Raw genomic sequence first — 25596 nt, forward strand, 5'->3', positions numbered from 1 at the left:
CAGAGCAGCCCTGACTTTCCTCTGGAGGAGGGGGCACTTATGTCCCTTGAAAGACTCCCTCCCTTTCTGCCACAGTGATCCGCCTTTGTGGGCTGGTGAGAATCAGATCCAGACCCAAATTCCCCCTTGTTGGTTCCCCGGCCTCTTGGAAGGATGAAGTTATCATTGAAGTGAGCCAAGAAGTTGGGGCTGCTCTGCTCTCCATAGAACGACCCCACCTGGTGTCTGTGTAATTGGGGGACCCCAGCAGCAGACCTGGGCTTTATGCTAGGCATGGCCTCACCAGTTCACCTTTCTATCCAGGTGATCTGTATTAGATCCCAACACTGCTCATTGTCCCTCCCTTGATCTTTCACTCAAATGGTTCCTCACTTGACCCTGAGGCCACAGAGAGGGAGGAATAGAGCCTGTTTTCCTCAGATTCTGGAAGCCCTGGGTTCAAGTTCTGCTCCAGCACTTCCTGGTGGGTGACCTTGGGCAAGTTATTCCCCCTCTCAGTGAGACTGTGAGTTGCAGAACTGCATTGGGAGAGGGAGGGGATTTCCTCCTCTGTAGTTCTCCATACCAAAGTCCAAAAAGAAAACAAAACCAGGTACAAGATCCCCGTCTCCTCCCTTTCTCGTTTCTCACCAAGTACCCGCCTTACTTACCAAATGGCTCAGCTCCCCCTTCTTCCACTATCTTTGCCTTACCCATCTCTGCCTCCTTCTGGAGCTCTCCCAGGCATGGGCTGTGCGCCCCAAAGCAGGGTGGCCATGGCTTCGTGCCACTTGGGAAATGTCGCCCTGCCATCCTGGGAAACTTGAGTCTCTATCGTGGGCTAGAGGAAGTAAGGGAACATTCCTGCTGGGTGTCAAACGAGTTTGCTCAATCTCTGGGTGTGCAAGGCAACAATAAGCAGGCTTTTCCTCCATTCGAAAAGAAGAATCTAAAGTTGCTTGTGTTCCATACTAAGATTACCCCCTCCCCCCACCCTGCCCCATGAATGACTTTGACAGTGATTCATGGGCCCTTAGGTCTAGAGCCAGGCACCAGGCAAACAGGATGGTTTATGAAAGAGGAGACTGAATCTGGGAAGGCAAACCCCAGGACACACATAGTGAGCACTTGACTGATGAAGAAGAGCAGAGCAAGGGAGAGGGGAGGCCTGTTAGGATGGGGGGGGGCTGTTAGGAGAGGGGGGCGCCTGTTAGGAGAGGGGTGGGTCTGTTAGGAGAGGGGAGGCCTGTTAGGAGAGGGGTGGCCTGTTAGGAGAGGGGAGGCCTGTTAGGAGAGGGGTGGCCTGTTAGGAGAGGGGAGGCCTGTTAGGAGAGGGGTGGCCTGTTAGGAGAGGGGAGGCCTGTTAGGAGAGGGGAGACCTGTTGGAGAGGGGAGGCCTGTTAGGATGGGGGAAGCTTGTTAGGATAGCAGTCTGCCAGGCCACAGCTGATGCCCATGTGAATAAGTGAATGAAAAAGCATTTATTTTTTGCTTCCTATTCTCTGTGTGGAGAGGGCAAATACAAAAACTAGAATTCACATTCTTTACCTGTAATGGGGAAGACCATGCCTCTCGAGGAGTGGTAGCCTGGGGAGCTCTGGTCTGGGAAGTCCCAGAGATGGAGAGTGGAGCCATTGGGAAGTGGATGGGCACCCCTGTTCTGAGGCCAGTGGCAAAATTGATTTGGTTTTGATTCCCTGGTGAAGCTTGAAAGTGTATGTGGTAGGGGGTAAGAGATTCATCCCTTTTTCTCTGTGATATCTGCTCCAGAGGGGGTATAGGATGGTGGGCAAGCAGATGTGCAGGGTGTGGTATGGACCAGGCTGATCACATAGCCTGGCACTGAGCCAGCCTGAGAGTGTTCACCTTGGCCTCCTCTCTCATGGCACCTTCCTTGGCTAGCCAGGAGTTTCCCCCACCTCTGGGTCTCCCACCTGTAACCCCACCAAAGGGCAGCATCCACAGGAACCTCCAGCTCACCTTCTTGTCCCTCCCCCAAACCACATCATCATGTCCCAGGGTGCTGCTGCAGCCCTGGGAGGGGACTGCTGTTAGACTGTCATTTGGCAGAGGAAGAGACTGAGGCAGAGGTGACGTGACTCTTTTGGGGCCCAGGATTTCCTGACTCCAAATTTGGTGGGAGTGGTGGTAAGGATGGAGGGAGGAGTGGGAGAGTGGGGGAGGACAGCACGACCAGAGGCTGTGAATGGACTGGGGGTGGGGGAGGAATGAGTACCATAGCCCTGCTGAAGAGGCAGCCACGGGAGTGGGTTTGGTCCATCCAGATGGGCATGGCCCCCAAGGCCTAGGGAAGGGGTACCATGCACAGATTCCCATTGGCTGAGGCCTCCAAGTGCTGACCAGACAGCCCCAGGACCCTCCCAGCTCTGAGATCAGGACCCAGAGCTGTGCAGTCTCTCCATGTGGTCACCCAGGCCTCTGCCTGGCCCCAGGAGCCCCTCCCTGTTCTAGGCTCACCTGTCCCTCAGAATCAGGGCCTCTCTGAGTGCTTCAGTCGCCTTCAGGTGAGCTTTCACCCTGAGTTCTGGTCACTCGTTTAATGACAGTTCAATCCCAAACCCCCGCTGAATGGGGCCAGGATCGTGCCTTGCCTTTTATCTATAAAATGGGCTAATACCCAGAGCATGCATCTCCTGGGGAACTTGAAAGGAATTAATTATAACCTCACCAAAGCCAGGGTAGAGTGCTGGGCAGTGATGACCACCAGGGGGCGCACTTGACCATCCAGTCTCTGTAACTTTCAAAGTATGGCCCAAACCCTGCTCAAGAGAGGCCAGCTGGCCCCTGGGTAACTGAGGCCAAGGTGGGAGCCACTGTCCTCAAGTGTCTGACTTGTGGAGACAGGATTGTATTTTTCCTACAAAACCTGCTGGGCTAAATGGAAGCAGGATGCCCAGAGAAGCTGCCAGTAGTGAGGGCTGCCCCCAGCTGTCGTGGGTTGCCCCGAGCTGGTGTGGGCTGCCCTGAGCTGTCAGGGGCTGCCTGGGGGCTTCCCACTGACACTGCCTGGCTGATCATTGGTTAGGGGCGACACATAGGAGCTTCTTCTCTGGATTCCGGCTGGACCTTTGAGGGCCTTTTCAGACTCCAAAGTTCTGTAAAATGGAAGACTGAGTGGACAGTGTACTAGAAACTGTAAAGGGCTGCCTGAATGTCAGCAAGTTTTTAAAAATCTCCTTCCTCTCGAGTCCCCTCCATCGCCTTTTCTCACCAAGCTACAAACACACTCAGGTCTCCCCAGTCCTGAGAAAGTTGATCACCATCCCATCAGACTTGGCCCATCCCTCCCCTTCCCTTCACAGCCAAACTTCTTTTAAAACGTTGTCTGTCTCTAAAGGGGAAGGGGTGAGCATTTATTAAGTGCCTGCTGTATGCCAAGTATGTGCCCAGTGTAACTGTCATCTCGTTTGGTCCTCACTACAGCCCTTGTAGGCTGGTGCTGTTATTCCCAGTTTTCATTTGGGGGAAACTAAGGCAGGCAGCCATTAAGTGACTCTATGATATGTGCCTAAGGCTCTATTTTAACTCCTCCAAGTCCAGCCCCCAGGGTGTTCCACTGCTTTACCTCTCTCTCTCCTGGCTTTCCCTCTTAGTCTGGACCCTCCCTGGCTCAGGCTACAAAAATTCCTAGCCCAAAGTCATCAAGAGCACTCCAAGTCCCCAAATCCACTGCCTTCGTTTCTGGCCTCTTCCTTGATTGGTCTGCAGCATTCCACTGCTGTCACTAACTTCCTCCCGATGACCCGACATGTTCTCCCATCTCCCAGCTTTTCTCTCTCCTGGTTCTTTCTTTGTCTTGGCCTCTCCCCAGCCCGGAAGGTCACTTCTCTTTCTTCATTCTCTCACTTGGCAATGTCAGTCACAACAGTCCATCTCCAGCCTCTGGGCCTTTGATCGCATCATTCTGATGCCTGAAATACTGCCTCTACCCTACCTGCTGAATCCCACTCATCAACTCAAATCCAACCTTTTCCTGGAAGTCTTCCCGAGTCCCCTGTTGATACCGACTTTGCCTGTCTTGGGTCTCCCATGGCACTTTGCTTGTCCCTCTCTTATACACTGATGGTGTTTTATTTTTACTATTATTTGTGTACGTGTGATCTATCCCTCCTAGATAGTAGACACTCCCCCCCAGTCCGGGCCGTGCCTCATCGCCGCTCTGCTTCTCCCTCAGCACCTGATACAGGTTCTGGGTGCATACCGTATAGGCCTAATGGGGATTTGTTTTATTGATTTAAAGTATTTGTAGTTTTATTCTCAAACTTCGAGATGCCTAAAGGTGGCAAATAATAGTGACACACAGAAATAAGATCCAGTCGACTTGATCTGATAGAGTAAAGCTCTTACCTCTCCCTAAAAGCTCAGGGAGTTTGGGGAAAGAACAGATTCAACCCAAATCCATGAGCCACCCCACCCACAGATTCACATCTTTTCTCATATCAAACCAGAGTTTGCAAAAGCTAGTGTTTCATTAGGGGGACTTCCCTGAAAAGCCATGAACTCCACTCCTGGAGGTACTTCCTTGTTGTCTCGTTCCCCTGCAATGATGTCCATCCTTGGCTGAGGAGAGTCCTCTTCGGTGGGATGTCTGGCAGCCTGATGAATGGTGAGAGCGGTTCCCTGGGCTGCTGACTGTGCAGGGGCCAGTCTTAGTGGACGGTTTAAGTTGTTAAAGCTTTGAGACTGTTTTCATTTCACTTTTGTCTGTGTTCAGCCTCTCTTTCTTCTCTTGTTTCTTCCTAGGCTTCCACCATGTTGAGAGCCTCCTTGGCACCTGTGTGAGTATTTATCTACAAAGCCTTTCCTGAGTGGTTTTATTAAGGGAGACTCTATGTAAAACCAGACTGTGAGCCCCCTCCCTCCATGTCTAAGCCTGTACTCCATTCTTTCAGAACTTGCAGGAATGGCTGTGGGTACCACGGGACAAACCAACCTTTGTGGGCTGGGGTCTGCTTTGGGTGGCTCTTTGTGCCTAGTGATAGCTTAATGGTAGGATGAGAAAGTGCCAGTGGGGAGGAGGGCTTAAGGGTCATCTTCCCAGGGAGCCTCACGATGTCAGCAGGCAAAGAAAGGCCGTGAAGCCCCTGGTACCTCTGGGCCAGTGGTCCTTTCAAGCAGCCCGTAGGGCAGCGATGAAGACAGTGGCACCTGACACAATGCTTGGCACATGGTAGGCACTTCAGAAGCACTTCTTGATGCATCGATTGCTATTTGGACATGGTTAGTGTTCGAGCGTATGATCTTATCACAGACCAAGTTCAGAAAACAGTTTGTGACGTTCTAAGCCTTGATCTGGAAAAGGCTGTAGCTCCAGTGCCCCCAAATACAAGCTGTTGTTGGTCCAATTTAGGTAAAAAGAAGGACTTCTTAATGAGTAGAGGCATCCACCTGCAGATCCTGGCCCCTTGCAGGGGTCGCTGATTCCTCTGCTGAGACCCAAAAGCAGAGGCTGGGTGACTGGCTGCCCGTTCAGAGTCTGCAGCCTGGCAGTGCTAAACACCTTGGCAGAGGAGGTGTTTCTGTCTAATGGCTTGTTTGATATTAGTAATGGGAGAGTCATCCAACAAAGCTAGCTCTTGTATCTTTCAAGGAATCTTGTATAATTCTGACTTACACATATGAGATACTTTGGTGGGAGAGCATACCTACTGGGGCCCTGGGCTCTACTGAGACAACAGTCAATGTCCAGTAGCATAAAGACCTTGTGTCCTCCCCTCTCTGGCTTTCTGTCTGGTGGGCGATGACGAAGGCAGGGACCCTGGCTTGGGAGAGCCTCTGCTAGTGCCCTTGATGCTCCTTTTAGTCACCTTTCTGGGTCAATGAAAAAGTCTGAGAGCTTTCCCAGCCTTTTGGTCCCTTTGCTTCATTGACCTCACTTGTCCCTGATTCTGTCAGGCCCCTGACAGTGCTGTTCAGTATTGCAGGGCCTCCTGAATGAGACCCATAACCATGCAAAAGAAGAGCCAAGCAGACTAGAGCATCTGTCTTGTCAATAGATAGATGTGTGTGTGTGTGTGTGTGTGTGTACACGCACATCTGTACACATGTATGTACACACACATATGTCTTTACTGGACACGGCAAGTGAGCTGGACCCAGGGTCCTAGAGAGGAGGCAAGCAGGCTGCATTGTCTTTGGGAAAGCCCAGGTTTTCCCCCAAGGCAGTCTTCTCTTGAACACCAGCCTGCTTCCTGTGTTGTATGATCCCAAATCACAGAATAAAACAGTCTCCAAAGCAGCAAAGGGGCCTTATGCACGGGCCAGTGGAGAGGAGTGGGCTAGGCAGGGGAAAGCTGCCACATAGTACAGTCAGTCAGTCAACAAGGGTTTTTAAAGTGGCTGTTCTACCCCAGGCATTGTGCTGGGCACTGAGGAGGCCAAAGCAAGGATGAAACAGTTCCTGCCCTCAGGAATCTGACCTTCTCTTGGAAGAGAAAACACATACACACAAGAATGTAGACAAAACAAGTGAGGATCAGCACCAGGTCCATTTTGTGAGGGGGCACGAGCAGCTCCCAGCCTGTCTGGAAAGCCCTGCTGGAAGAGGAGGTTCAGGGCAGCCTGGAGGGCCTGAGAAAGTCTGAGGGGGGAGGGGAGGAAGGAGTCCAATCAGCTTGGGCAAAGGTGTGGCAGAGGGAAAAGGGGTATCACATGAAAGGAGTGACAAAAAGCTTAGTTCAGCTGGACTGTCATCATGATAACTAGGGTTTCTGGGGCCCCTTAAGGCTGGTGAAGCACTTTAGGTGTGAGTTCATTTAATCCTCAAGACAACCTTGGGAGGTGGGCACTATCATCGTCACCCCCGTTGTACAGATGTACTGAGGCTGAGAGAAATTAGATGACTTGCTCCGGTCACACAGCTAGTAAGTGTCTGAGCCAGGACTGAGTCTGCCTCTAAGTCTAGCCCTCTCTATTCCATAGGCACAACCCTACTAAGCTTCCTATGAATTTTTTTAAATAGTATTTTTTTCCAATTACATATAAAGACAATTTTTAACATTCATTTTTTAAAAATTTCAAATTCGAATTTTTCTCTCTCCTTTCCTCCTCCCTAAAAGAGTAAACAATTTGATATAGGTTATGTATGTGTAATCATGTAAAACATTTCCATGTTAGTCATGTCATGAAAGAAAAACAGACCAAATGGAAAAGAACACAAAAAAAATAAAGTGAAAATAGTCTGCTTCAATCTGCATTCAGTCTCTATCAGTTTTCTCTGGATTTGGAGAGCTTTTTCATCACGATTCCTTTGGAATTGTCTTAGATCATTGTATTGCCGAGAAGAGCTGAGTCATTCAGGGTCGATTATTACACAGTGTTGCTGTTACTGGGTACAGTGTTCTGATTCTGCTCACTTCACTCAGCATCAGTTCATATAAGTCTTTCCAGGTTTTTCTGAAGCCTGCCTGCTCATCATTAGCTCAATAGTCTTCCATTACATTCATATACCATAACTTGTTCAGCCATTCCCCAATTGATGGGCATTTCCTCAATTTCTAATTCGGTTTTATAGCCCTTTGGGCATAGTTCCAAATTGCTTTCCAGAATGGTTGGATCAGTTCATAATTCTACCAGTTAGTGTCCCAGTTTTCCCACATTCTCTCCAACATTTATCATTCTCTTTCCTATCATATTAGCCAGTTTGATTGATCAGTGTGAGGTGCTAGCTCAGAGCTATTTTGATTTACATTTCTATAATCAGTAGTGATTTAGAACATTTTTATGTGATTATAGACAGCTTCAATGGCTTCATCTGAAAACTGCCTGTTCGTGTCCTTTGACCATTTATCAATTGGGGAATGACATGTATTCTTGTCAATTTGACTCAGTTCTCTATATATTTCAAAAATGAGGCCTTTATCTGAGATGCCGGCTATAAAAATTGTTTCCCAGCTTTCTCCTTTCCTTCTAATGTTGGTTGCATTGGTTCTGTTTGTGTAAAATAGCTTACTATAGTTTTAATTTAATATAATCACAATTATCCATTTTAATATAATAATATAATCACAGTTACCCATTTTACATCTCATAATGCTCTCTGGTTTGGTCAAAAATGTTTCCCTTCTCTATAGGTCTGACAGGTAAACTATTCCTTGCTCTCCTAATTTGCTTGTCTTATCATCCTTTATGTACTCATTTTGACTTTAACTTTGTATACAATGTAAGATGTTAGTCTATACCTAGTTTCTGCCGTATTTTCCAGTTTTTCCAACAGTCATAGTGAGTTCTTATCCCAGAGGCTGGGGTCTTTGGGTTCCTCTAGTCATTTACTCCCTGTCTTGTGTGCCTAATCTATTCCCCTGGTTCCCCCCCCCCCCTTTATTTCTTAGCCAGTACCAGATAGTTTTGATGATGATTGCTGCTTAATAATACAGTTTGGGATCTGGTTCCTGCCTGTGAATTAAAGGGTAGTCATGTCGAATGTTCCTGAGCCATGCAGAATAAGGCTCTAAAGGAGGCCGGGGCCAGCCTGAGAAGGGTTTTAAATGCCGATCAGAGCAGTTTGTGTTTGATCCTAGAGATACCAGAGACCGCTTGGGCTTATTGAACAATAAAGTGACATGATGAGACCTGCATGCATGTGTGGGGAGCGTGGTCAAGGATTTAGGAGAGGGAACTCAGCTAGGGGCTACTGGAATAAGTAGAGAAGTGGGAAAGATCTGACCTAGGTGGCCGTGGGACAAACCCAGGAGATGTTGTGGCAATAGAAACCCAGGATTTGGAGTGAGGAGCTGAGGGTGGCTCTGAGATGGGGACTGAAGGATGATGATGCAGGTCAGACTTACAGATAAGAGGTTTAAAGGATTCAATCCAAGAAAAACAGTAGTTTGTGCTCACAGGAGCAGATTAGTGGGCAGCCTGTGTGCTCCATCGGTGTTCATCTCCTGTCAAGAGAGAGCAGGGCAGGCCCTGGCATGTTGGATGGAACACTCCCCTCACCCCTGCCAACCAAGGAGAAAACGTGATGAGTTCCCCAGAATAGGCATCTGTAGATGGGCAAGAGGATGCTTATGTGGATGAGATCCCAGATTCATTGGTCTTTTAGAGGTTGCAGGCTGTGAGTCTACTGTGCCTCTGGACTCAAAGAGTCTGTGAATATTTTCTTCTTTGAAATAATCTCCGTGGGAAACAAGCCAGAAGCCTTTCCAGTAGGATCAGGGGTGAAGCAAGGGTGTCCATCATCACCATTACTAGTCAGTATTGTACAAGGAATGCTAGCTATAGCTACAAGACAAGAAAAAGAAGTGGGAGAAATCAGCACAGGCCATGAGGAAACAAAACTATCACTTTTTGCTGACAATATGATAGTTTACTTAGAGAATCCTAGAGAATTAACTAAAAAACTAATTGAAACAATTAACTTCAGCAGAGTTGCAGGATATAAATAAACCCACACACATGTCCTATTTCTATAGATTACCAACAAAATCTAGCAGGAAGAGATAGAAAAATTCCATTTAAAATAACTATGGACAGTATAAAGTATTTGGGAATCCACCTGCCAAGACACACACCAGAACTATATAAACATAATTATAAGATAGTCTACGCAACTACAGATCTAAATAATTGAAGAAATATTTATTGCTCATGGGTGGGCTGAGCCAATAGAATAAAAAATGAGAATACTATTTAAATTAATTTGCTCATTCAGTGCCAATCAGACTACCAAAGGATTACTTTATAAAGTTAGAAAAAGATAACAAAATTCATCTGGAAGAACAAAAGATCAAGAGAATCATTAAAAAATGAGAAGGAACGGGGCCTAGGAGTAACAGAACTCAAACTATATTACAAAGTGGTAATCGTCAAAACTCTTTGGCATTGGGTAAGAAATAGAGAGACTAATGAGTGGGATAGATTAGGTAACCTAGTGTTTGTTTGATAAACTCAAAAATCTCAGCTTTGGGGGCAAAAACTCATTTTTTGACAAAAACTTTTGGGAAAACTGGAAAGTAGTCTAACAGACTACCTTGGTCTAGGCATAGACCAGCATCTCACACCTTATGCCAAAATCAGCTCAAAATGGGTACATGATTTAGACCAAAGGTGGGGAACCTGCGGCCTTGAAGTCCTCAGGTGTAGCCTTTTGACTGAGTCCAAGTTTTACAGAACAAATTCTTTTATTAAGGGTATTTGTTCTGTGAAGTTTGGATTCAGTCAGAGGGCCACACTTGAGGAGCTAGAGGGCCACATGTGGCCTCAAGGCCGTGGGTTCCCTACCTCTGATTTAGACAAAAAGGGTGATATAAGCAAAGGAAACATAAAATAAATTACCTGTTAGATTTATGGGTAGGGGAGGAACTCAGAACCAATAAGATAATGAATGGTTCACGGGAAGTAAAGTGGATAATTGTGATTACATAAAACTAAAAAGTTTTTGCACAAGCAAAACCAATGCATCTAACTTTGTAAACAAAGAAGGAAGTAAGAAGAAATTTTTGTAGCAAGTTTCTCTGATAAAGTTCTTATTTCTAAAATATGTAAATTTGGCTGTGTATACCCTTTGACCCAGCAGTACTACTCCTAGGTCTGTCCCAAAGAGATCAAAGAAAAAGGAAAAGGACCTATCTACATAAAAACATTTATAGCAGCTCTTTTTGTGGTGGCAAAAAATTGGAGACTGAGAAGGTACCCATCAGTTGAGAGTGGCTGAATAAGTTGTGTTTTGTGATTGTGATGGAAAACCATTGTACTATGAGAAATGAGAAGGATACTGGCATCCTGGGGAAAACCTGGAAACTGATGCAAAGCAAAGAGCGGAGGCAGGAGACCACTAATATTGGAACAGGAGCAGTAATATGCTAATCAACTGGGAAAGACTTAGTCATTCTGAGCAACACAGTGATCCACCACAATTCCAAAGGACTTGTGAGAAAACCTGCTGCCCACCTCCTAATAAACTCCGAGTCCAAATGTTTTTAATTCAGGGCACAAATTAAAGCAAATTTTCTTCTCTCCCTTCCTCCCCTCCTTCCTTGTGCATGACTATATGTGTTTGAAATGGGCTTTGGTTTTCTTACCTCCTAAATAGGTGGGAAAAGGGGGGAAGAGATTTTGGAAAATAGAATTTAAAAAATAATTAATATGAGAAAGATAAAAAATTGTTTTTAAATCCCCGTGGAAGGCAATACACCTTTCCAGTAACATATGTGTTACAATATGTCAACATTATTCAAAATGTTTTTGGAACTCTTCGCTCCCTCCCTAAGTTGCTTCTGAAGGGGCAGGCCTGTGCCAGTCACCATGTGATCAATCACGGGAAGCCATGGGCAGACGTTGTGGGCAGTGGGAAAGTGGCAGAAAGGTCAGCTTTGGAACCATCATCTCCTTGCATCAGCAGTCAACCAAATTATGATGATAGATAGAGTGCTGCCCTTGGGATCTGGACGCCTCAGACACGTCACTTGGAGGCTTTCTGTCTCAGTTTCCTCCCCTTTAAAATGGGGGTAATAATAGTATGGTTCTCCCAGGGTTGTTTTGCTGCTCCAAGTGAGATGACATTTGTAAAGTGCCTGGGCTAGCTGTTAGCATTATGATTGTTATTAGAAACTAGGGACGCTGTGGGTCTGGGACAGGAGAAGGGCCTCCCACATCACGGGATGATCACCTGGGAGGCTTAGCCAGGAGAAGAGAAGGTGGGGGGCTGGGACAGGAGGAGGGCTGGCATAGTTTCTGAGGGGCTGCTTCATGGAGGAGGGATCCAGCTTGTCCTGTTTGCCCTCAGTGGGAGGGCAGGACACCAGGGCTGATCTCATTCAGGCTTGATGTGGGGAGCACTCCCCTGGTGGGAGGGTTGGATGGCCCCTGTCGGGGGTGCCCGCTGCCGGCCCTCCCGCCTCACTGACCAAGGAGCTCTAATGAGGAGACTGCTTTTCCTTTCACCTTGTGCCTCGCAGGAAGCTAAAGGAAATCCCGTTGCTGCCATCCCTGGACTACGAGAAACTGAAGAAAGATCTGACCTTTGGGAATGACCGATTGAAGGCCTTTCTGCTGCAGGCTCTGCGCTGGGTGAGTGCATGCTGGCCCTGGAGTCAAAACGGAGCAGGCCTCACCTGGTCCTCATTGGGCCCATGTCTTAGAGTGGGCATGGGGGAGATAGGAGCCAGCACATGGGAGAAAATAGGAAGCAGTGAATGCCCTTTTAGAAACGAGTCTAGATAGCCTTTCAGTTAAGTGCCTTCTGTATAGAAAGCACCCTGCTAATAGTAGCACAGTAGATAAAATAGTGACATAAGACTCCTGCCTCGCCCCCTGCCCCGCTGGCTAGTGGCTCATTTATGGCCCCCAGATCATGGTAGGCTGGCAGGGGAAGCTGCTGGCACCTGCTATCTCCTTAGGGACTTCTGCAGCTAGAAACCATTGTTGCCAGGGGCCCCTGGGTGCTGGTACTCTCTGCATCTAAGGCTGACGTTTCAGCTTTGAAGGTAGCATTGAGAGGAAGCCTACTTGTGAGAAAGCTCAGTGTTCAGGGCATTCCACAGTCTAGACCCGGCCTACTCTGTCAGCACCACCTCCTGGTAGATAAATGGTAGAAAGCTGGCTGGCAGGTCAGATTTTGGGGCGGACAGAGACGGGGCAGGGGAGACAGAGATAGACAGAGGGAGAGAGGGAGATGGGGAGAGAGAGAACCAGAGGGAGGAAAGGTAGTAACAAAGGAGGGCTAGGGAAGGAGGGAGCTGGAAGGTGAGGTGGAGGCCCGAGTCCTGGCCTCCTCATCACAACAGTACTGTAACTCATGTTTACACAATGCTCTAATGCAAGGTGCTTTATAAATATTGTCCCACTTCATCCTCACAACCCTGGAAGGTCATCCCCGTTTTACAGATGAGAAACTGAGGCAGACAACAATGAAGTGACTTCCCAGGGTCACTCAGCTAGTAAGTGCTTGAAGTCAGATTTGAGCTCGGGTCTCTGACTCCAGGTTCATCGCTCTATCAACTGTGTCACTGGCTGCCTCTAAGATGAGGGAAAACCCATGTGTCGGAATCTAGGAGTCCAAGGGCATGGTCCAGGCTTCTAATGGGGAGGGGGGAAGACGGAGGCCAAGCAGAGGCTGTGCAGTTGGAGATGCCAGGGAGTGGGGTGCAGGCCTAGAGCCTGGCATCCTGGTACTCCATGCCTCTCTTCCTTCTTGAACTTCCTTCCAGAGCTCGGGAGCCACCTTCTGTAAGAAGCCTTTCTGTGTCCCCTCCCAGCTGCCCCTGCAGCCCTGGCGCTCCCTCCCTGGCTGCCAGGCACCGACTCTCTTGATTTCTCTCTAGAATGTGTAGCCCTATTAGAAGGCAAGCTCCTTGAGGGGAGACGTTTCCCTTTTGTTTTTGGCTCCCCAGAGCCTGCCCAGCACCTAATAAGTACATAGTGATTGGTTTTTTTCCTTTGGCCTCGGCCTTTTCCACCACGTGAAAGAATGACCTTTGGATTTGTCCTTTCTTCTCTTCCTTCCTAGCGTCTGACTACGTCTCATCCTGGGGAACAAAGGGAGACCGTGTTACAGGCCTATATCAGCAATGACCTGCTGGACTGTCAGAGCAGCAACCAGGTGTGTGCAAGCCGATGCTGGTGGCCCTGGCCTCCTGTGGTGTGGGTGCTCTTCCCAGGGCAGCAGCTCTTGGACCAGCTTTTAACAGGGTCTGTCATCAGGAGCAGAGAAGCTCAGTGGGGGCAGAGACCTCAGTCGGAGCCTGGCCCGAGGCTTTGGCCCCATTTGTCCTCCCTCCGGCTTGCTCTGCCTTGGCTGTGAGCGTGTGAATGGCAGGCGATCAAGTCTGCATTGGCCCCAGGGGTCCCAGTCATGAAAGACGGGCCTGGGCTGGACCCTGGCAGCTGAGATGCGACAAGGTATTTGGCCTTAGTTAGGCCCTCGCTGTACTACTGCAGTGAGTGGAGAAGAGGGAGCCATAGAGAGACTTTGGAGAACCGCTCAGAAAGCTACGATGAGTCTCTAGAATTTTTTTTTAATTGGATGGGCCCCATGACTCCATTGGGGGAGGGCTCTCCCAGAGAGAAAACTCCCTCTAGCAATGCAGGTCAGCACTTGCTCTGCCTGGCATGTTCAGAGGTGAAGTGCCCTGCCCAGGGCCACTGAGCCTGTGTGTGTGTGTGTCTCCATGTGTGTGTGTCTCTGTGTCTGTGTGTGTGTCTTTGTGTGTCTGTGTCTCTGTGTGCATGTCTTTGTGTGTGTCTGTATCTCGAAGGCAGGATTCAGAGCCCAGGCTTGCTGACTCAGAGGGCATTCTTTGTTCACAGTCCTCACTGACAGTGCTGTCATGTTGCCCACCTTTGGCCTCTAACATTTACCTTGTTGCTGAGGTCAGGTTTTGAGGAGGGTTAGCTGTGTCCCTGTGCTGACGACTCCCTTCTCCTGAGCCCGGATCACCTTTCTGTATCAATAAGGAAAAGAAAAAGGCCCAGAGGGGCCCCGTGTTGGGCCCAGTGCCCAGCGTGGGAGGCATCGAGTGTAGTTTGTAGTTGTGTGATTGTGCCCTTGCTGGAAGGCCAACGGCAGCCCTCGCCCTTTGTTTGTTATTTGTCCTGTGGCTTTGATCATTTAATCACTTGAAAGTCCAGGACAGTTGATCCATTTCCCAATGAAATCCTTGTCCTTTTATGATTGTCTGGTTTCCTGTTGAGGAAAGTGTTTGAGTTCTGTGTGGCACAGGCGGGCCCAGGGAGATCACACGCATGACTGCTTGGTACCCTGCATCTGTGATCCATAGGACATTAGAGCAACTAAGTCAGAAGCACAGAGTCAAGAAAACAAACCGTTTATACTGAACTTGTGATTTAATTCAGCAAATAGTTATTAAGTGTGTAGTTCAAGTTCCGATACACATGTTCTGTGTGACCCTGGATGAGTCACTTAATCTCTGAGAGACTTGGGCTCTCTGTTATAGACTGGCTGTTGATCTGCATTAGTAGAGGGCATTTCCACACCAAGACCTCCCTACTCTGAGGAATGGACCTAAAGGAAGAAAGCACCAGCCTAGGGATAGGAAGACAGGCACCTCCCCTCCCTACCCCCAGGTTCTGCTAAAAGATGTAACATGAGCACAGAAGGAAACACAGGTGTCCTGAGGAAGGAGAGAAAGGGAACCTCATTACAACATCAGGAAAGGCTGCCCGCTGCGCCAAGGGGTGCTTGGACCAGTGCTCAAACATGGCCGACTATGTGAAGGGGGCAGGAAGGCTGGAACCCGATGGAAGGAGCCTTTAGCTGTGGGCCAGGGTGACTCAGAGCCCAAGGCCTGTTAGGAGAGATGTGCTGAGGGCCTGAGTTTAGCTGGTGGTCATGACCAGGGAGTCAGGAAGACAAAGCTACTGAGGAGCTGGTCGTGAAGAGGGAGGCGGCGAGGTTGGTGCCACAATGGAGTTTGGAGGAGGAGGAAGAGTCTTAGCAGGAAAGGGAAGAAGGTATGCTTGGGGCCTGTCGAGTCTGAGATAGGTGTTGATGGGACATCCGGCTGGGAAATGTCCATCAGACTGCTAACAGTGTGGGATGCATTCAGGAGAGCGCTTGGGCTGGAGCAGACATGTCTTCCTTCCTGGAGCTGATAATGGAGTCACTGAGAGTCAAGCTTACCAAAAGAGAAGGCCGAGGACGGAGCCTTGAGGGATGATGGGATGTGGGTAATGATCCGGCAAAGGACCCCGAGAAGGAGGAGATCCAGGGTCATGGAGTGGGAGAGGACAGCCTGTCCAGGAGGAATGGCCAGTGGCCTCTGGAGCTTCAACGAGGCCAGGGGAGGATGAAGACTAGGCCGAGTTCCCAGAGGATCTCAGAGCTGGAAAGGACCCCCAGGCCAGGAAGACTGACCTCTCCCTGACCCCCTACCCAGACCATCTGAAGACCTCCAGGGAGCCAGGACAGAACTGACTTCTTTCCACTACCCCAACTCTCTGCCTGTCTTAGGCAAGGTGCTCTCTGGCTCCAGGTGCAAGCTTATGACCCAGCAGATAATTTAAACAATAAAAGAATCCTTTCACTGAAAAGGAGATGCTGCAAAGGCTTTCCCAGGACCCCTTAGCTAGGCTGTCTGGATGCAGGGTTCTCCAGGACCCTGGTAGTGGGGGGGGGGGGCAGCCCTGGGGGGAATAAGTCATTCAGCGAATCCTAAAAGCCTTGATGCCATTCCTATTAGAATCCTCCGAAGGCATTCAGTCTAGCCCTGTCCTGGGCCCTCAGGGCTAAGGCCTAATCAGCCTCAAGGCCTCAACTGTTCTGTCTCTGAAACTGCCACCCATTGATCTTGGTGCTGCCCACAGCTGCTCTGCCCCAACCCCCATCTCTTCTCCAAACTAAAATGATCCTCTCAGGCTGTCATTCCACATCCCCTCCTGGACCTCCTCTTCTAAGGTGGATAATTTCATGACGGTAAATCAGGCCATCTTTTCTCTCAGTTCTTACCTAGCCCTTAGTCATTGAATGGGTGTTGCCTCAGACAAACTGAGGCCTGGGAAAGACCTTAGCTTAGACCAAGGTCATCCACTGCTGTTGCAACAGTCTGCTAGCAGCTGCTGTAGGGGTGTAAGACCCACCAACAACCAGCACACAGAAAGCTGCCAACACAGGTTCTTTTGATCTGCTTTACTAAGGAAAGCAACATAAGGTGTTAACAATCTCAATTTAATCCAGCACACAAATATCGTTCACTTAGTTCAGGGGAAAAAGCCAGCACCCTGAACTTCAGAGCAAACACAAACAAATTACAAAAATCGACAGACAGACCTTGTCTGATTCAAATCTCAATGCAAAGTTACAGGGTTTAACAAAGTCCCAACATCTGGGTTTACAAGCTGGGGGGCTCTTAACTACAGCTGCCCAGAGTCTCCACATCAGCACTCTGCCAAGAGTGAGATCCCCCGCAGACAGCTCTGTTCTCTCTTTTTATGCACCCTTTGGCCGTCATCAAACGTCATCTGAGTGACCAGAACTCAGGCACCTACTACTGGCTCTGGTCTTAGCCACTCCCTTTAGGCCCCTGAGGGCTTCATGCCCACATAGGCTTAGCACCTAGTAGATAGGGGTTTGGGCCTGGGGCTTAGCACCTAGTAAGGCTCAATCAAGGACACCCAACTTAATTGATATTACAACTGCCTCCCAGGCCTTGGCAGACATCCTGACTTTTGTCCTGCTGTTGGACTTGTGTGACTCAGGAGGAGAGAGTGAGGCCGAGGGCTTTGCTTAGCTCTGCGTCACTTAAGTCCAATTCACGCAGGAGTCAAGACATCACTCCATGATGTCATTGGTCTTCCCCTAGAACAAAGTACAAACAGCAACAAGAAGAACCAGCCGGGGATTCTTGCCTCCTCCACTTCTGTATCACCCACCCTGTCTCGGCCCCATAAACTAGGCTTCCCAGCCTCCAGTTGTACTCGCCAAGGGAACCGGTGATCCTTCCACTGCTAATGCCAGTGCGAGCCGACCGTCAGGCAGCTTGTGAAGGCATTGGTGGCATCCCTGTCGGATTTGTGGATGGCAGAAGGTGAGGAGGGAGGGATGGCTCCTCCCCTGGATGTGAAGCATCAGCATCCAAGAGGATCTCAACAGGCTGGAGCATGAGACGAACTAGAAAAAGCTGTAATTTGGTAAGAACAAACATAAAGGTTTATGCTTGGGTTCAAAAAGGAGGCGGAGAAGGTGTGGCTAGGCAGCAGTTCAAGCCAGCATTTCATCTGAAAATGATCTGGAGGCCTTAGTGGCTGGCAAGCTCAACCTGAGTCAGCAGGGTGGTGTCATAGACTGCACGGAGAGGCCTAGTGCCGGAACTAGGGAGCTAAGCTTGTTCCTTCTGTACTCAGCCCCGATTGGACCGGAACTGGAAGGCTGGCATCAGTTGTGAGCGCTGCATTTTAGGAAGGGCCTTGATAAACTGCACATGATCCACAGGCTGCAAGGAAGCACTTTACAAATGCTGGCTGTCACAGCAGCCTTGGCAGGACGCTGCCTTATTTTTACAGGCGAGAAAACCGAGGCAAGCAAGTTCAGTAACTTGTCCAGGCGCCACAACTAATTAAGTGTCTGTGGCAGCATTTGAATTCAGGTCTTCCTGCGAGGGTCCAGACTGGCTACCATGAACAGTGTGATAGTGGGATGATGGGGAGAACAGATGAGGTGACCGGAGGTCTGGGGGGATGAAAGGACGAGGCATTAGAGTCTAGGGGACGCTCAGAGCTGGCTCCCCAGGCCCGTTCCACGCACCTTCTCTTTGTCTGCACTTGCCCACGAGGCTCCCCAACTCATTGCCTGGCTAGCAGACTGCCCCTCAGTCCTGCCCTCACTCTCCCGTATCCCACCTCTCCCTGGCTGCTGCTTCCTTCCCTGCCACTGTCACACAGGCCCACGGCCCCCCACCCTTACTTGCTCCTGCCAAGCCCTGACTCTCAGCTAGATCTTCCTCCCTTTCTCAGCCAGACCCAAAACAGTCTACACTCACTGCATGCACTTCCTCACTTCTCACTCATTTCTCAGCCAGCTGCGATCTGGCTTCCAGCCTCCTTCAGCACCAGGCTAACTTGCTGAATAGATGGCCTTTTCTTGCTCCTCACCCCCTTGGCCTCCACTGCGTTTGCCGCTGTCAGCCACCTTCCGACCCCTCGGGGTCTGGAGATGCCTCTCTCTTCTCCTCTCTCCCTCTCCTCACTTCAGAGTCGGTTTGTGGGTGACAGGTTCTGCCATGATCTGCATCCCTAGCCCTTGCGGCCATCCTCACCCTGCTCATCTTTTCACCAAGGCCTTCTCTGCTTCTACACCTGCTGCCTAGCACTTCCTCCCATCACACTGCCCACCATGGCTCTTTTGGACCTTGTGCCCACCTTTCATGGCAGATGACTCGGCCTCCCAGCTGCCTGAGGAGCACAGGCCATCTGCCATGAGCTTTTCCATTTCCCCTTGGAAGCCTCGGTCTTGTCTCCTTCTCTCCTGTCCCAGGAGGAGGTGGCCTGGTCAAGGCCCACTCCAGGCCAGCTGTGCTCTGGATCCCATCCCTTCCCAGCACTTCAGAATTCTCACCCCTCTCTCTCCTTCTCTGCTGGCTTCTTCCTGGTCTACAAAGATACCTGGGGCTCCCCACTCCTTCCAGCCATCCCTTCATGCTCAGCCCATGTCTCAATTACCCTCCTTGAAACAGTCGTGGACTTTTGCTTCCTCTACTTCCAGACCCCCACTCACTTCTCAGCCCCATGAATCAGGCTTCCCGGCCTCCCACCGTACTGTCCCAGGTTACCCGTGACCTCACTGTTGCGCATTCCAAACTGGATGTCACCGGCATGGCTCAGACTCAATGTGTTCAGAGTAGAACTTATTCCCTCTCCCTTTTAGGCCTCTTCCCTTTTTCTGTTGAAGAGCCCGCTGTGTACTCATCTGACCTTTTCATAGCTGTGACATTGTCCTGGACCATGCCCCGCCCCATCCCTGGCACTGCGGTTCCATCATCAGATCCCGGCACTTCTCCCTCCATCACATCTTCGATTTCTGACCTTTCTCAGACTCATGACACCCCTCATCTGCCCTATTACAGCGGCCTCCTCATTGAACTCCCCGCCCCAGGCCTCTTCCTTGTCCACCCAGCCTCCTCATAGTTCCGCATAGGCATGACCCTGGTATTCCCTCGCTCCATAAATTCCGGTGGCTCTCTACTGCCTCTAGGTTAAAAGGTAACTTCCACTGTTTGGTTTTAAAGTCTTTCACAAACAGACCCCAGCCTCTCTTTCTGACTGGAGGTTCTTCCCCTTCCCACACTGACTGGCCCTCTCTTTGTTCCTCACCCACTGCACCTTGTCTCTGGCTTCACCCACACCCAGTGTGCCCACCTGGCCTTGGGCACCACACTGGCACAGTGCCTTCCGGATCTCCTTCACCCTCTGTTTAGTGGCCTCAGACCTGGGTTGTCTTGATTCTGCCTGTGATTAATTACGTACGTGCACCTCACCTCGGGCACCACACTGGCACAGTGCCTTCCAGATCTCCTTCACCTTCTGGTTAGTGGCCTCAGACCTGGGTTGTCTTGATTCTGCGTATGATTAATCATGTACATGCACCTTGACTTCCCAGGAAAATAGAAGCTTCTTGAAGGGAGGAAATGATTGGGATTCTTCGGTCTTTGTCTGCCCATCACCTCCTGCTGTGCCTGACATGTAATAGGAACGTAATCAATGCTTGTTGATTGAGTACTAGAGATACAGACACAGAAATGAAGCAGTGCCCACCCAAGGAGCTTGTACCATATTGGGGATTATGATACATACACAGATAACTATGATAATAGTAATAGTGGCACGCTAAGGTTTGCAGAGAGCTTTACAAACACCTCACAACACTCCTGCGGGGTCAGTGGTATTATGATCCGCATTTATAGATGAGGCAACTGAGACAGGTGAAATGACTTGTCCAGGGTCACACAGCTGCTAAGTTTCTGAGACCTGATTTGCACTCTGGTCTTCTTGCCTCTGGGCCTGGGGCTCAATCCATTACAGTTAATAGCAGCCTTGTAACTAAATAGAAGGGATTTTGAGGAGAGAGAAGGCACAAAGCCCTGAGAATAGAGAGCAGGCTTCATGGAGGCAGCAGCCTCTGAGCTGAGCCTCGAAGGCAGAATGAGGAGGAGAGGGGGTGTTCCAGGATGGAGCCAGCTTATGCAAATGCACAGAGGTGGAGACGGGATGTTTTTCTTGGGGAATGTGGAGCAGTCCAGTTGAGTGAATCAGGCTGGAATGGTAGCACAGAGCCCAATTACAGAGAGGCCTAGGCCCTCTCCACACCATCTTGGTAGGGACAGACCCTCTCAGGGCCCTGGCACAGCCCCAGGCTGCTAAACATTCCCAGAAACTGTTTTGGCAACTTTCACCATCCACACTCCCAACAAGCTGGCATTCCAACTGGGAGACGAGCACATCTGTGTCTACGCAGCATGAATCTAAAGTAAATGAAAAACAGTTCTGTGCAGGGTAGTTTGGTGGGGAGGGGGCTCCACGTAGAAGATGGGCTAAAGGAGGAGGGGGTCTGTGTGAGGCAGAGCTGAGGATCCAGGGCAGGGGTATGGCCAGGCAGAGTGTGGAAGTAGGAGGCAGAGCATGGCGTGGACAGCAGAGAGAAGGCCTGGTGGGGTGGATTACGGGGAGAGCCATGGAGCCGTAGGTAGGAGTTTGGGTCCTGTCTGCCAGATAACAGGAAACCCCTGGAGCAGGTTGAAGAGGAGAGTCATATCTTCAGATCTGTGGGTTGTGGGGGACAGGTAAGAGTATGGAGAGCAGGGAGGCCAGGTAAGAGGCTGCTGGCAGTAATGGAGGGGAGAAGGTGACTCTGTGTGAGTAGAGGGGAGGGGTTGGCTGCAAGAGCTATCAGGAAAGTAGAAAGGGTAAGACTCGGATAGGTGAGGTGAGCCAGAGTGGGGAGGTGAGGGTAATGGACTGAAGTTAGGAGCCAGGTAGACTGGAAGGATGGGAAAAATGACTTAGGGGAAAAGATCACGACCATGTGTAATGGCACCCACAGAAACAGGGCATGTCCAATGTGTGTGTGCGTCTCTGAGATGATTCCTAGTTCTCTCCTTTACCTTGGGTTTTTCTTGTTTGGGCTTTTATCTTACAGAGAAATGTGCTCCAGCTTCTGCATTCCAAGAGTGATGTAGTCCGCCAGTACATGGCCCGGCTCATCAATGCCTTCGCGTCCCTCTCAGAAGGTGAGGGTTGGGGTCCTGCTCACCTCACGTGGCCCACTCATGGCCATAGTTTGGAGGCACTGCCGCTAGAAATGGAAGTCCTGGAAGGTTCCTACGTTCTTCCTTTGGTGGGCGCCTCCTCACGGGGCTTCAGCACCTCACTTGGGTTGCTGTTAGCCAAGTATGGTGACAGTCTGGGATTTTCCTTGCCTGGTGACTTTCTGAAAGATGCCCAAAGGCCACCACCAGCCCTTGGCAGTACCCTCTCCAGGGCACAACAAAATGGGGGAAACCATTGAAAATCATTTCCAGTCATCAGCACCTTTGCCCTCAGGAGGGTGTAACTCTTTTAGTCAAAGTGAATCCAAGAATCCCAAAGACAAGCCACTGCTGGTCCCAGGTACAGAGGGAGCCCTCTCTTAGAATAAGGCATCTGGTTGTCTCAGATTCAGTTTTGGTTTGGGTGTGCCTGGGTGTGCATGCGGGTCTCCAGCTTCTAAAGAGGTGCCTTCTAAAATGTAAGTCAGTTATTTAATAAAAATAACATTTACTGGCATAGTTCTTTCAAGTTGACAGAGCACTGGCCTCATCACAGCCCCCACCCCCTTCCCTGCAGGGTTGGGCAAGTATTTCTAACCTCATTTTACAAATGTGGAAGTCATACAAGTCAGTATCAGCTCCAGGATTTAATCCAACTAATCCAACTCTCTTAACATTCTACTCTACCATACGTACTTCTCAATGTGGGCTAGCCTGGGAACTTGGCCCTGATAGATAGCCCTAGTTCCACATTGTGTTCCCCACCCCCCACCCCAAGACTCATGAGAGTACCAGCAGGAGGCTCTGAGATGGCACTGGGAAGGCACAGTTGGTATTTCTCCTCATGGGCCCACCTTTGACCTGCCTGGGAACTGGACCAAGGGTCAGAGCCATAACCTGCTTCTTTTGTTTGTTAGGCCAGCCCCAGAGTCCAGCCTTTCCAATTACAGGGTCGATGCTGCTTCTGCTGTGGCCTTCCCTCCCTGGGCATTCCCAAGAGAAGGAGATGTGGCCAAGAGCCTCCATGCCCAGTGATTCCCTTGCAGGATCCCCCTTCCCATATACCTTGGTCTTGACGTCTTCCATGCAAAAAGGCTTTAAGAAAGCCTCAGTCAAAACGGAGGCGCATGTAGGTTTTGTGGCTGATGTCCTCAGCTGTAACCTTTCTTGTCTTCACCTTGCTCCCCACTTTGCCCAGATACTGCCAAGTGAAAGAGAAATCCTCAAATGTTGTTTTTAAAATGCATAAATGCATTCTCCCCTCTCACTCCCCCAAACCAGGCCTGTGCTAGTGCAGTGCAGAGAGCTTCCATGGAGGGATGGTCTGGGGAGTGCCCCCAGTGTAATCCAGATTGACTCTCTTCCCTCCCACACCCACCCCCTGTTGTCCTAGGTCGCCTCTACCTCTCCCAGAACACCAAGTTGCTGAGGATGCTGGAGGAGAGACTGAAAGATGAAGACAAGGACCTGCTCACCCGGGAGAATGTGCTTGGAGCCCTGCAGAAATTCAGCCTCAGGTGAGGTCTCTGCAGCAGGTGGGGTCAGAGGGAGCTGCAGCTGCAACCTTAGGTGCTGCTGTTGCTTCCACTTCGGGAGGGAGGTGGGAAGCAAGCTCCTACGTTCATAGTTCCCGTCAGAAATAGTGCAGGGTTCTTTAAAAGCCTCACTGATCTCTTTGCTTTAAAGACCTCCTCCACCTCCCAAAGAACTCCTCTGCCCTTACAATAGAGGCCTCCCTTATCAAAAAAAAAAAAAAGGCAAAGCCATTGTCAGGAACTGTGGCTGGGTCTGCAGCATTCTGCACCCTAGTCCCTCACTTTCCTGCTGAGAGGAGGGAAATCTATTGGATTACCCGCCTTCTGGGCCTCTGGAGATCAGCTGCCCTCAGAATGTCACCAGCATGGAAATTGTCCTGCAGGCTCCGCATTCTCTCCAACAAGTCCGTGCCTAGTTCTTCCATCGTCCTTCAGCAGCTGGATGTAAAGGAGGAGACACACAGCCTCAGTCTGCCTCCTCCATCCGCAATCCTGCATAATTCCCACTGCTTCCACTTTCCTCCCACGGATGCCTTCTTTCTTCCCAAGGCTCACCTTCTCCAGGAAGTCTTCCACAAGGACCCTGTCCCATTAAGTGCCACCTTCTCTGCCACTCTCAGTCCTAACAGTCTGTGCCACACTTAGAAAACAGCTTGTGTTTTGGTAAAAGGGGACAGATAGAAGGTATCAAGCAAACCTTTGCCTTTATTCTGGACAACCCATCAGTGCATTTCAGACCACAGAATTTCATAGTTGGGAGCCACCTCAGTAGATCTCTAGTCCAGTTGTACCCTAAAAAGAATCCCTGCCACAGTACATCCTACAGCAGGGATGGGGAACCCGCAGCCTCAAGGACACATGTGGCCCTCTAGGTCCTCAAGTGCTGCGCTTTGACTGAATTCAAACTTCACAGAACAAATCCCAGCCTACAGTGATCATCCAGCTTTTGCTTGCAGACCTGAAGGTTACAGGGGGCTCACTACATGTAGTGAACCCATTCTAACTATGGGACTCTAAGTAAAGCACTAAGAAAGCCTGATGAAGCTGGCTGTGACAGGGATTTTTTCTTGATGGTATTGTCTTCTTACTGTTAGTCCCGTGTCAGGGAGGCAGTGATGAGTTGGAGAAGGACTGGTACCAACTCCTGTCTCTGCCAGACCCTTCTGGTTTTCAGCTAAACTTCCCTCTGTGCTTCGGTGCTGCTGACCCTGTTTCACTGTGGGCTTAGGTGCTCTTTGAAATGCTTTTTTTTTCATACCAACAGCCCAATATCTGCCTCTGTCATTGAAGCGTGCTCTTTAGGAGCTGTAACTTTGGTGCATGTCCTTGGAATAGGATCTATATTCTGAAGGTTGCTAGTAGGAATAAGTCTCACAAACCTTTAGATGTTACCTAGAGTGGTTGAGTGGAGGGAGTAGGTGGTATGGTGTAGTGGAGAGGGCACTGGTTTTGGAGTCAAGAGGTCTGGGTTTGAATCCTGCCTCAGACATATACCAGCTGTGTGACCTTGGGCAAGTCATTGGACTTTTCTGTGCCTCAGTTTCCTCATCTGTAAAACGAGCCAGTTGGATTGGTTGGCCTCCGAGGTCCCTTCCCCTTCTAAATCCATGGCCCTCAGACTCTTGGTGAAATTCTTTGCCAGTTTTCACAGGCAGAATGCAAGAGTAAATAGCTCTCACCACAGTTTTTTCCTTCTCCGAGTTACAGCCATCCTTCATCTCTGTAAACATAAGATAAGGTACTAAGCAGAGCTGTGACTGTACAGAACAGGTCCGTTTTCTTTAGGTGTGGAGACACGTCAGTGGTGAATAAACATCTTCCTGGTTATACAAATAGACAATGAACGGTTATGCCCTTTTTGAGAAGCATTAACTTAAGCTTCCGTATCCTGGAGATTTCGCTGTGCTCAGGGGCATCTCCCTGCTGAGATTTCCCTGCATTGGGTGGGAGATGCCACTGACTGGGAGAAAGTGACCCATCATCTTCTCCTCCCTTGGTGGGTTGAGATCTTTTCCCACCAAGAACCCCCAATGGCCGTGGTGCTCTGAGGACGTCAGGAAAGAGACACCCCAGTAATATTATAGTCAAGACTTGGTGATCAGACTTTCCTCAGTGTTAGCTGTCACTCACTGCCACTAAGTATCAAAGTCCAGAGGCATTTAGGAAGCACTTTCTGGGTGCCAGGCTCTGGGCTAAGTGGACAGAATGCAAAGAAAGGTGAAAGCATCCTTGGCTTCACTGGAAGGCAGGTAGTCCAGAGAAATTCACTGGCCCAGAAGGGGACCAGCAGAGGTGAGATTGGAGGGGAGCCTTGAGGAAGGCTGGAGGCAGAGGGGAGGAGGGAGAAGGTACCAGGCCCAGGG

The 25596-nt window shown here is 49.8% G+C and overlaps 1 protein-coding gene across 3 annotated transcripts in view; it reads left to right on the forward strand.

The window, feature by feature from the left end:
- Window positions 1-25596, forward strand: part of ARMC9 (armadillo repeat containing 9) — a 134010-nt gene that overhangs the window by 49746 nt on the left and 58668 nt on the right. For all 3 annotated transcript variants that reach the window (XM_036769101.1, XM_036769102.1, XM_036769104.1), the window contains 5 exons: window positions 4744-4778; window positions 11901-12012; window positions 13451-13543; window positions 21590-21680; window positions 23092-23215. In XM_036769101.1, the coding sequence (XP_036624996.1) occupies window positions 4744-4778; window positions 11901-12012; window positions 13451-13543; window positions 21590-21680; window positions 23092-23215 (455 nt within the window). The remainder of the gene's footprint in view (window positions 1-4743; window positions 4779-11900; window positions 12013-13450; window positions 13544-21589; window positions 21681-23091; window positions 23216-25596) is intronic.

The sequence above is a fragment of the Trichosurus vulpecula genome, chromosome 7 (genome assembly GCF_011100635.1).
Source record: "Trichosurus vulpecula isolate mTriVul1 chromosome 7, mTriVul1.pri, whole genome shotgun sequence".
In the NCBI taxonomy this organism is placed as follows: Eukaryota; Metazoa; Chordata; class Mammalia; order Diprotodontia; family Phalangeridae; genus Trichosurus; species Trichosurus vulpecula.